Source organism: Phoxinus phoxinus (genome assembly GCF_949152265.1).
Source record: "Phoxinus phoxinus genome assembly, chromosome: 7".
Lineage (NCBI taxonomy): Eukaryota > Metazoa > Chordata > Actinopteri > Cypriniformes > Leuciscidae > Phoxinus > Phoxinus phoxinus.
Genome location: NC_136882.1, coordinates 38617533 through 38630032, shown reverse-complemented (window position 1 = coordinate 38630032; position 12500 = coordinate 38617533). Strand labels below are relative to the sequence as shown.

Here is a 12500-nt window from a genome sequence, read left to right as displayed (position 1 = left end):
CGTCCATCGTCCTGCTGCCTGTGAGACACACACACACACACACTCGCGCACAGACACACACGCGCGTCCATCGTCCTGCTGCCTGTGAGACACACACACACACTCGCGCACAGACACACACACACACAGACACGCGCATCCATCGTCCTGCTGCCTGTGAGCATCACTCAGACACAAACACACACACACACACACAGACACGCGCATCCATCGTCCTGCTGCCTGTGAGCAACATACACACGCACACACACACTCTCACTCATGCACACAAACACACACACACACTAGATTTAAGTGGGAAGGGTCACAGCACTTGCATATTGTTGTCTATTGTTAGTTTCACTGCTTCTATTGTTCTCATCTGTAAGTGACTGGATAAAAGCGTCTGCTAAATGAATGAATGTTCTGCGTGTGATTGGTCCGTCAGCAGTCGAGCCGGCCGTCGAACTCTGTGGTGCGCTCGTCCTCAGGAGGAGGCGTCTGGGCTCTGCTGGGCTCGCTCCTGTACCCACTGCTGGCCGTCTGGAGGATCATCCGAGGATTCCTGTTCAGCGCCGCCCCCCCTCCCGCAGCCGGCCAGAACCAGCACACACACAACACACACGGCGCAGGCGCAGGCTCCAGCGCAGGCGCAGAACCAAAGAGGTGCGTCTGTGTGTCTGCGCGCTTCGCCAGATGTGTTTCCATCCTTATTTGTGAATTTAAAAGGCTTTTATTATTCATGTTCATCTTTCTGTTGTGTGTAATGTTGCTGTTTGAGAATGAAAAAGCTCTGGGAAGTTACAAAGTTCGGTCAGTCCTATATATTCATAATAAAAACAATCCGTTTGAATGTCCGCTGCGATATCTTGTCCTTTTAACAGTTAAGGGGTTTCCCCGAGCCCATAGTCATCGGTCAGTGCGTCGTCTTCTCCGTGATCACAAGTTTGAGTCCTTTCAGTGTAAAAGTCTTCTCTGCTGACTGACTCACTCATAAACACAGTCTTTGTCTCCATCTATTGGCGAAATATTGTATAACTTCTGTTGCTGTTTACGGTCAGGGACTATTTTTTCCAGCGGAAGGAAGACTTTTAGTGATTTTACTTCATGAAAGTTGCATAGATACACATTTTTCGGCTTTAATATTTGTATTGTGCCTAGACAATATATAAACTGGACACAGCGACCCCATAGGTTTCAACGGAGAAAAGTGAAGTCAGTTTGAAACACTCACTTCCTGATCGCCAGGCGAACTGCGCAGGCTCAAACTGAGCTTGGCGACATAGATGTGACATGTCTGACAGCTGTCAGTCTTCTAGTAGCTGTGCCGAGAGAAATCTGAATCATTCCCTTCCGAGTCTCAGAGACGGAGAGCGTGAGCATTAGCTGTCCATGAGCTAGCAGCGGGAGCAACTTTATCACTCTCTGTGGGCTTCTCCCTTGACCTTATAAGACTTTATGCCTCCACGTCCCCCCGATTGCTTGCGAGCTTCTCCGCCGGTCTATACGGTAATTTCTCGACGGTGCGACAGAGAGTCGCGCGGTTATGACGCAATCGTTAGCCTATTTTTACAAAAACTGCTTCTACGGGGCCATAACGTAAGATACAAGGTAATGGAGCTTTTTATAAATTTTCGTGTTTCTTTAGAAATAAATAACGGACAAATGGAGTCTTTAAACGCCTCAGATGTAAAGTTATTTGCTGTCAAAGTGACGCCGAAATGAATGGGAGTCAATGGAAAAAAACATATATAAGTCGCACTGGACTATAAGTCGTATTTATTTAGAAATTTATTTCACAAAATCCAAGAACAGACATTTAATCTGGAAAGGTTATTCAGCTGCACAATAGCACACAGAACAACAGCTGAATAGTGTCCGGTGTGTTAGCGTAACTCATTAACAGTTATTCAGCGACACAATAGCACACAGAACAACAGCTGAATAGTGTCCGGTGTGTTAGCGTAACTCATTAACAGTTATTCAGCGACACAATAGCACACAGAACATATACCTGAGGCTGAATAGGCTAAATTGGAGTTCAAAGGTACAGCATGCACATCCAAAACAATAAAACTGGGTGCTGGGCAGACAAGTAATTAGCAAAGGTAAACAATGAGTCCACTGCACACCAGAAAATGTATCTTTACCAAATTTAATGATCGCGTGTAACATTTCGGGCCCAAGCCCTTCATCAGACATCATGTTTTGACTCATTGTTTATCTTTGAATAGGCTAAATTAACATTAGCCAGCGAGTCCAACAAGTTACCGGTCAGCAAGTTCACCAAGCTCCCGATCTCATCACACAACACTGAATACATTGAGTTCTTCCTCGGTGTCGCTTCTGAACAACTCCGCTAACTAGAGCGCCCTCTCGCGGCTGTAGACGGTAATGCTTTCTCTCGGTTCATCTCAGTCAGTATGAACTCATTTTGATATATAAGTCGCACCTGACTATAAGTCGCAGGACCAGCCAAACTATGAAACAAAGTGTGACTTATAGTCCGGAAAATACGGTAGTTATCTTCTAGTCATTGATTAGCATATTCTGTCATGATAATCTATAAATCGTGTTCCGGGGGCGGGGTTTATGTAAATATTAGGGTTGGTGATGTCACTAACCCGGGAGGAATGTCGTGTAGTTCCTACCAGCCGTTTGTTGTAGTCCTTTTCTTTAAAAGCAAATATCTTCCTTTGCTTTGAACTTTGAGCGTTGTAACTTTGCAGATGTTGTTTATGATCAAACAGCAACATTACACTAAAGTTAGAAAAGTGAAGTCATAATCAAACACCCCTTTAAAAACCTTTTTGTCAAATGTTTTGCTCATAAAAGTGTCAGTGTTGAGAGGAATTTCTACTCGTTTTCCGCTCCAGAGATGCCGTTCGTAAGAGGGTTCTCGAGAAGAGGCCGGAGGACTTCAAGAAAGACGGGAAAATATACCGACTACGGACTCAAGAAGACAGCGAGGACGACAACAACACCTGGAACGGCAACTCCACGCAGCAGATGTAGCGATTCGGGCCCGAGCGGTTTGATTTGAGTGTGTTTCGGTCTTGACACGGTGGGTTTTATCATTTAGGGCTATGGTTTGCATTCCCCGTCCCTCCCGCTCCACATCCCGCATGGGTTAATCAAATCAGGTTAGCGTGATTCGCTTCTGCGTGCCGACTACTTTAACCAGGACGACTCCGGGCTCGACGAACACGTGATGTTCTGTCATCGCCAGGGTTGATTTAATACAGTATTTAATACAGCTGTGAATTCCTGAGGGCTTTGTGGCGTTTTATATCCGGTGGTTTTGACCCCCGCAGCATCATAAAATGCCTCGGCAATAGAATGTCTTTCTACTAGTTCAGCACAGATGCTACTTGATCCTTTAACCGTAGAATAAAAGATGTTTTTCAATGAAACACTTCGACTGAAGTCATTCTTCTCTTTTGGTTTTCTCCTGGTTTAATCCTCTACACTGTAAAACACATATGATCAATAAGTTATGTTTTTCAATTGCTTTAACTCATCAAAATACAACTGGAAAAATTAGAATATTTCTAGTGAAACTAATATATTATATAGACTCATTACAAGCAAAGTGAGATATTTCAAGCCTTTATTTATCATATTTTTGATGATTATGGCTTATATCTTATGAAAACCCCAAATTTAAAGAATATTGTGAAAAGGTTTTCATAAGCTGTAAGCCATAATCATTAAAATTATTATAAATAAAGGCTTGAAATATCTCACTTTGCATGTAATGAGTCTATATAATATATTAGTTTCACCTTTTAAGTAAATAAATTGTGCATGATATTCAAATTTTTCCAGTTTCATCTGTAAGTTAAGCAATTTCCAACTTTTTTTATTTTTATGCAAGATTTTCCCATTTTTTTAAAGTCAGTTTAATATACTTTACGTTGAAATGACTTTGTACTTTCAATTTTTTATTTTTTTTTACAGTGTAGAACTATCTTCAGAAATTCATTAATGTGTAAAATTGTAGGACAACTCAAATTGATTAATTACCTGACACAATAATTTGCGGTTTACTATTATCTGTTGTACTCGGTGTGATCATGTTTTTGTAATTCATATTAAAGGTAAACATATTTTGAGTTTTCATTGCTTTCACGTCTTTATCATCAGCTCATCTCACAGACATCACAACACAGGGCACTGAACATCACAAAAATATTTATTTCTGTTAACAATTTTCACATACAGACTAAATCAATGTTTCATACATTCAGAATTATTAAAACACTGCAGAATGTGATTCAATATAGCAAAAGTGATGAACACAATGCTCTCGTTCTAGTAACAAGTCTTAAAAACACTTTGAGAACGTGTCGCGTGTGAATGATCAGAAGTCAGTGATTATCTGAATTATATATATATTATATGAATATATATATTCAGCTTAACACTGTGTGTTAAAAAGATACAGAATGTATTACATTAATACATTATTATAGTTGTATCTGTTAATATTATTTAATGTACCTGAGCTAACATGAACTAACAATGAACAGCCGTATTTTTATTAACTATTATTAATAAATGCTGTATTGCTCATTGTTAGTTTATGCATTGTAAAGTGGCACCATATTCACTCATTGAGATTTACACATCTGTCACATTATGGTCTTTGAATTATTATTTTGGGAGCTTTATTCAGTAAATATTGATGAATGCAATTATTAAATTACATTTTAGTTTAGGGTGTAATTCTCACTATGAACTAGTTGCTTATTATCATGCATATTACTATGATATTGACTGTTTATTAGTACTTATAAAGCACATATTAATGTCTTATTCTGCATGATCATATTCTACATCCCTTAATCACCCGATACCTAAACTTAATAACTATTAATAAGCAGTAATTAAGAGTTTATTGAGGCAATAGTGAGAATTGGACTCCAATCTGAAGTGTGACCAAATTAGCTTATCATGTAATTAACTGGTAACCGTTTACAATAGCAACATTAGTTATAAAACATTTATTAATCCCGGTGTTAATCCTAACATTTACTAATACATTTTTAAGATCATCTGTTGATATTTAATAAGCTAACATGAACTAACAACGAGTAATACTTCTACAGGATTTATTAATCTTTAAAATCTGTTTTATTACTTTACTGTATTAATCTTTAATTCACAGTGAACCAACATGAACATTAACAGATTAATAAATGCTGTAATAAATATAATGCTCACTCATCGTTAGTTCATGCACTGCAAAAAATTATTTTCTTACTTAGTATTTTTGTCTTGTTTCCAGTCCATATATATATATATATATATATAAAATCTTAAATTAAGAAGCATTTACTAGATAAGTAAAAGGACATAAGAAAAGAAATTATATCTTGTTTTCTGAAGAAGAAAAAAATCTAAATTAAAACAAGCAAAATGATCTGCCAATGTGGTAAGAAAAATAATCTTGTTTAAAAAAATAATTTTTCTTGTTTTCCATTTTAAATTAAGATTTGTTTAAATCATTTGGCTTGTTTTAATCACAAAACTTTTTTTTTTTTGAAAAATTATTTATTTTATTTTGCTCATCTAGTAAATGCTTCTTGCTTTAAGAATTTTTTAGATATTTGGACTGGAAACAAGACAATATTTTTGCAGTGTGCTAGTAGTTATTGCATTAAGCAGTGTTAACAAATATAACCATATTGTAAGCTGTTACCAATTAATTGAATGATTTATTATTATTGTTTTGGGTGATAGACAGCATGACTGATAAAAGTTGCGTCTGAAATCATTTGTTCATGGGTTTGTCGTGCTGATATCATTGTGACAAGGTCCGTGTAAAGTCATCAAGACTCTCCCGTCTGTCTGCATTGCAAACAAATGCCCTTCTTGAAACAAGCCGGATGCACTAAAATCAAGGTACCGTGCACTAAAATCAAGGTACCGTGCACTAAAATCAAGGTACCGTGCACTAAAATCAAGGTACCGTGCACTAAAATCAAGGTACCGTGCACTAAAATCAAGGTACCGTGCACTAAAATCAAGGTACCGTGCACTAAAATCAAGGTACCGTGCACTAAAATCAAGGTACCGTGCACTAAAATCAAGGTACCGTGCACTAAAATCAAGGTAACGTGCACTAAAATCAAGGTACCGTGCACTAAAATCAAGGTAACGTGCACTAAAATTAAGGTACCGTGCACTAAAATCAAGGTACCGTGCACTAAAATCAAGGTAATGTGCACTAAAATCAAGGTACCGTGCACTAAAATCAAGCAAATCTGCCAATGGAGTAAGCAAAACTGACTTGATAAGAACTCTTGAAAATAGCATAAGTCACTAATAAATGCTATTGGATCTTAAAACTAGACAAAAATGCAATTTTCACTTTTTATTTGTATATTTTAATGAAGGTTGCATTAAAACTTGAATATTTAACCTTAAATTCAGCTTATTTCCTTTTTTTTAAAGATACAAAATAACCTAAAAATAGATGAAAATTCTTAAAACATCCCAATAAATGAATAATGTTAGGACACTTTATCTAGATTTAAGTGCATCTTGCTTCAAAGTAAGCTCAAATTCACTTGCCAAGACTGAAGACCAATTTTCTTAAATTAAGATTAATAGTCTAGTGTGCAATGCATTTTATTAAGTTTTTTTTTTTTATCTTTCATAAAAAACTTGTTAGTGTGCTTGTCAGATAGAGATGAGCAGATTATATAGATTTGAAGGTGATGAGGTACTCTGGGTACGCTCCGGCATCACAGAACACCACGAAGATGAATGGGTCCTGTGGGCTGTCCACGGCGCAGTCGTGCAGGCCGGCCCGCGGGTCACCGGGCCTGATGGGGTCCGGCTCCTTCATTCCTTGCCGGCTCTTACACAGGGAGCCCGTCACCACTCGCGCTCGGTAGATGTACCTCAGCCCTGTATCGTCGGCGCTGGAGTACTGGTCCTGACACGAGTACCAGGCCTCTCTAGCGAAGTACGTGCCGTCACCGTGAACGACCGCTGGAAACAAAACGCGGAGGTCAGAGGTCAGTATCGGGAAGAAACTGGGAGTTATGGATGCAAGCTCGGTAAAATAAAGGTAATTGTGACTTTTAAATGTCAGAATTGTGAGAGGCACTTTTCTTACTATTTTTGTCTTGTTTTCCAGTACAAATGTCTAATAATTCTTAGTAATTTTGCTTCTCAAGTAAATGGATTTTGATGATTTTTCCAGAAAACAAGTTTATACTTAAAATAAGAACAAATATCTGCCAATGGGGTCTGAAAAAAGGTTTCTCAGTTTGAATTAAGGTTATTTTTCTTTCACCACTGGCAGATATTTGTTCTTGTTTTAAGCATAAACTCAAGTAATTCGGATGATTTTTCAAAAAACAAGATTTAATATCTTCAGTAACTTAGCATCTCCAAAAAAAAAAAAAGTATCTTGATTTAAGAATGTTTAGATATTTGTACTGGAAAACTAGACAAAAATATTTTGTGTGGTGTAAAAAGTCACAAATAATTCTCTAGCCTATATTCTTTATTCCATGGTAAAACCAAGCTTCCATAATTATGAGAGAAGAGTCTGATATTTATCTTATTTAATTAATCTAATTATGTTTGAGGCTAAATATTTTATCCACAAGTTTAAATTTAGTAAGATTAATCTTTTTCTTGAAGACTCTACTACATATATGACTTCTGGTTCTTCAATAAAGACTGTAAATAATTAAAAAAGGTATATTATTTTCTTGCTCCTGGCATATAATGTAACATACTGTCATTCTGTATGTCTTTATATTCTCTATTAATAAAAGAGAATCAGGCAATTATGGGTCAGCTTTGAAAACAGGGATCTCGAAGACATACCGTTTCTCCCGCAGAAGCTTCGGTTGAAGCCGTTCTTATTGATTTTTTGGCAAATATCTTTGGTAGTTCCGTGATAAAGCAGGCGCTCGTTTGTCTGTTTGGGATATTTCTTATCCACGGCCTGTTTTAGCACACAGTATCTCTGCCACTGAGAATGACTCTGAATCCTGTCAATCTGAGAAACCATCCAGACGTTAATAAACACAGGCCTGTCAACGTTACATCAAAGCCACACACTGTAAAAAAAAGTTATTTCTCAGTGTTTCTGTCTTCTTTTCCTGTACAAATATCTAAACATTCTTAAATCAAGATACATTTACTGGAGAGGATAACCATAATCTGTTGTTTAAATTATATTTTAGCGATTTCGGTTTTGTAATATCGGACACCACAATAACCGACGCCATCTTGTGGGCGCCGCCATTAACGCATCGCGTCTGAGGGGAGAGGAGTCAACAACGGTGTTCAAAGGTAAAATAACTTGCCTACCTTTATTAATAAACTTTTTTTTTTAACATAACAGCCAATAATGCACAAATATTATATCTTACATAAATGCTAGATATGTGGCGCTAAAAGAATAGAGACTAAAATCCGACAAGTAGCTAACGTTACAGTGCAGAGCTATTTTTGTCTCGTTTCCAGTCCAAATATCTACAAATTCTTAAATCAAGATACATTTAGAAGATGAGTAAAATTACATAAGATATTATGTCCTGTTTTCCGGGGGAATTAATCAAAATTAAGTGAGTTGATGCTTAAAAAAAGCGCAATTATCTGCCAATGGGGTAAGAAAAATAATCTTAATTCAAACAGAAACAATGTTATTTTTCATACCCCATTGTCAGATAATTTAGCTTGTTTTAAGCAAAAACTCACTTAATTTAGAATAATTTACCCAGAAAACAAGACTTAATATCTAATACCATTTTACTACTTTAGTAATACATTTTAATGTAAGAAATGTTTGATATTTGGACTGGAAACGAGACAAAAAAACTAACTTTAAGTAAGAAAATATTTGTTGTAGTGTAACTTTAGGTTAATTAATTAACCCCAATAGCTAATTTTGTCTTGTTAAAAAGCAAAAAAACACAATTATGAGCAATAATTCTTTCTTTTTTTAAAACACACACAAAAAACAGGACTATCTTAAGTCATTTTTCTTCTCAAGTAAATGTATCTTGATTTAAGAAAGTTTAGATTTGGAAAACAAGACAGAAATATATAGGTACACTGTAAAAAAATAATTTGGTTTAACTTTAAAAAAGCAAGTTACCTTGTTGCCTTAAAATTGAGTTTGTTGTAATTAAAAATTTGAGTTAATACAATGAAGAAGAATGGTTTGATAAACAGAAACTCAAAATAGTATGTTATCTTCACACATTAGTTATCGAAGTTGATTTGACAAAAGATAAAAAGTTGTGATAACAAATTAGGAAAATATATTTTTTTTACCTGTTGAACCTGTACGCGTGAGACATTAGGGTGTAAACTGGAGCTCATAAAGTCTGTGTTTATCTTCTTGTACTCTGATGAATCTGCTTGTAAGGTGATTATTTCTAAATCCTGTCCATCCATTTTGGTCCATGTTGGAGGAGGATGAATGATCGCTGAGAAACACACAAGTGAAGGTAAAAGAACAGTTTCTGCCATCATAAATTCACAACATAGGCTACAACTGGAAATCAAACTGCACTGCAAAAAAAATAAAAAATCCTCAGTATATCTGTCTGGTTTTCCAGTACAAATATCTAAACATTTTTAAATCAAGATACATTTACTGGAGACGCAAAATTACTGAAGATAATACGTTTTGTTGACTGAAAAATTATCCAAAATTAAAAAATGAACTTGTTTTCCCTTTGAATTAAGTTTATTTTTTGGATCCCATTGACTGATTTTTTTAATATTGATTTCAGGAAAAACTTACTTCATTTTGACACATTTTTAATAAAAAGGAGTAAGAAAAATAAACTTGTTTTCCCTTTGAATGAAGTTTATTTTTCTGACCCCATTGACACATTTTTGTGCTTGTTTTCAGCAAAAACTCATTTAATTTTGACACACTTTTCAGAAAATTAGATAATTTTGTCTCTCAAGTAAATCTATCTTAATTTAAGTATTTTTTTGTCTTGTTTTCCAGTGCAAATATATATATTTGCAGTGATATAGAGACACTGCAAAAAATGCTTTTCTTACTTAGTATTTTTGTCTTGTTTCCAGTCCAAATATCTAAAAATACTTAAATCAAGATGCATTTACTAGTTGAGTTAAACAACATAAGATATTATGTCCTGTTTTCCAGGGGAATTAATCAAAATTAAGTGAGTTGATGCTTAAAAAATAAAAATTAAAAAATAATCTTAATTCAAACAGAAACAATAAAAAAATTTTAAGCAAAAACAAAAATTGTATTTATTTACCCAGAAAACAAGACTTAATATCTTATGTTATTTTACTACTGTAGTAAATGGATCTTGTTTTAAAGGGGGAGTAAAATGCACTTTTCACGATGTAAAATAAATCTCTGATGTCCCCAGAGTGTGTGTGTGAAGTTTTAGCTCAAAATACCCCACAGATATTTTTATATAGCATGTTAAAATTGTCACTTTTTGAGGGTGAGCAATAACGCACTGTTTTGTGTCTGTCCCTTTAAATGCAAATGAGCTGCTGCTCCCGGCACAGGGGGCGGAGCTTTAAGAGCTCGTGTGTGTTAGCAGCTGTGATTACCTCACGCAGACACACTAAAATGACAGAAACTGTTCTGCCTTTAATGTTAAAATGGAGTCAGACAAAGATGGAGAGACTCAAGAACATGTAGAAGCAACAGGACGTCTCTGAATGGTTAGTTGATGATTTATGTTGCTGATGTGGAGTTAACTATCTTCAATTATAATCTATAAATCGCTCGTATAGGAACTGTTGTGAGACGCACACAGAGTGACTTTCTATTGCATGTGAAAAGATGGATGCTAAAGTTTGAGCTGACTCACAAATGTGCTCGACTACAACAACTCTTCCTCTTCTCAACATGGACTGCGTGTTCAGGGGGCGGGGCTTATGTAAATTTTAGGGTTGGTGATGTCACTAACCGGGAGGAATGTCGTGTAGTTCCTACCAGCCGTTTGTTGTAGTCCTTAAAAAGCAATTTCTTTAAAAGCAAATATCTCCCTTTGCTTTGAACTTTGAGTGTTGTAACTTTGCAGATGTTGTTTATGATCAAACAGCAACATTACACACTATCTACAGTTAGAAAAGTGAAATCGTACTCAACCACCCCTTTAAGAAATGTTTGATATTTGGACTGGAAACAAGACAAGAGTAAGAAAAGCATTTTTTGCAGTGTGTCATGAAAACCGCTGGATTTCTAACTCGTACCCGTATCCGAGTCTCCCAGCAGAGTCCTCTTGACCCTGCAGGACTCCTGCTTGCTGTTAGTGAGCTTCATCTCGCTGAAGTCCACCGTGTAGCTCTCGCCGTTCTCCTGGAACTGAAAGCTCTTTAGCTTACGGTGGAACGCGAGCTCCATGTCGTAGCTAACGGCGTCATCCAGCGACTCCCATCGCTCTCCTCTGGCCCGCTCCCAACACAACGTCTCCCGCTGACGCTTCACCTCCCCCGCTCGCGTCTCTCGGTCGCGCGCCGCTTGGATGAAGCCGTTTATCTTCAGCACGGCATCCAAAACGTCATCTTTCTTCCCGGATACTGTTAGCTTATCCAGACCGCTCACCAGAACGCTGATCTGATTGGCTCGGCTGAGGCTCACGATGTTCCTCTTGTCGGTTTCGGGGAGATCAGCGATGTGTCTCGACTGGATGTCTTTACTCACGCACTCATCAGAGATCAGCTCGTCTAGGATTCTCTTGACCTCGGCAAGTTTTGCACGGGACGTCCCGTAAACGTCAACGGACATAACGGGGAACGAGACCGATGCCGTTTCTCTGGCTAGACACAGGGTTGGTAGTTGAGTTCGGCTCACTGGTGGTGTCTGCTGACGTACTGTTGAGAATACACAAGTAACCAGGTTAGTTCCAGCTTGTGGACTACAGTGTGTCACGGGTATATCTGTGGCAATAGCCAACAATACATTGTATGGGTCAAAATTATCCATTTTTCTTTTATGCCAAAAATCATGAGGATATTAAGATCATGTTCCATGAAGATATTTAGAAAATTTCCTACCGTAAATATATAAAACATGTATTTTTGTGAGAGAATGCAGCACAATCGTGAACATAAATGCACACACACACACACACAGACACACACTGCCCCTATCCCTAAACCTACCCATCACAGGAAACATTCTGCATTTTTACATTTTTAATAAAACATTGTTTTTTAAGCTATTTGAATTATGAGGACTCATGAAATGTCCTCATAAATCACGTTTAAGTTGCTATACCAGTGTAATACACATGTCATTATACAGATTTGTGTCCTCATAAATCACAAAAACAAGAGCACACACACACACACACACACAAGCAGGAAGTGTTAAGGGTTCAGTGAGGTTCAAAAGGGATTAAATAACTCTTTCTAAAGAGACAATAAAAAGGTTCTATAATGCTGGGTAACGTACAATGTTTTTTTTTTCCCAGTGAATTTTCTATGAAAATAATTCCAAACACTATCATCGCAATTTCTTCCTGCATATCGTCCGCTAT

The 12500-nt window shown here is 36.9% G+C and overlaps 2 protein-coding genes across 3 annotated transcripts in view; one reads left to right on the top strand and one right to left on the bottom strand.

Moving 5' to 3' along the window:
* ubxn4 (UBX domain protein 4) overlaps nt 1-4099 on the top strand; it is a 38878-nt gene extending 34779 nt beyond the window's left edge. The window contains exons 12-13 of one of the 2 annotated variants that reach the window (XM_079619313.1): nt 431-645; nt 2856-4099. In XM_079619313.1, coding sequence (XP_079475439.1) covers nt 431-645; nt 2856-2994 — 354 coding nt within the window. In that variant the 3' untranslated portion in view covers nt 2995-4099. Of the gene's footprint in view, nt 1-427; nt 646-2855 lie in introns of both variants that reach the window. The other variant, XM_079619312.1, reaches the window with a different exon arrangement.
* Nucleotides 4100-5525: 1426 nt separating this feature from the next.
* parp14rs3 (poly(ADP-ribose) polymerase family member 14-related sequence 3) overlaps nt 5526-12500 on the bottom strand; it is a 36576-nt gene continuing 29601 nt past the window's right edge. Inside the window, exons 23-26 of the mRNA XM_079619311.1 lie at nt 11212-11832; nt 9289-9443; nt 7831-8005; nt 5526-6981 (exon numbers count right to left, since the gene is read on the bottom strand). Coding sequence (XP_079475437.1) covers nt 6686-6981; nt 7831-8005; nt 9289-9443; nt 11212-11832 — 1247 coding nt within the window. The 3' untranslated portion in view covers nt 5526-6685. The remainder of the gene's footprint in view (nt 6982-7830; nt 8006-9288; nt 9444-11211; nt 11833-12500) is intronic.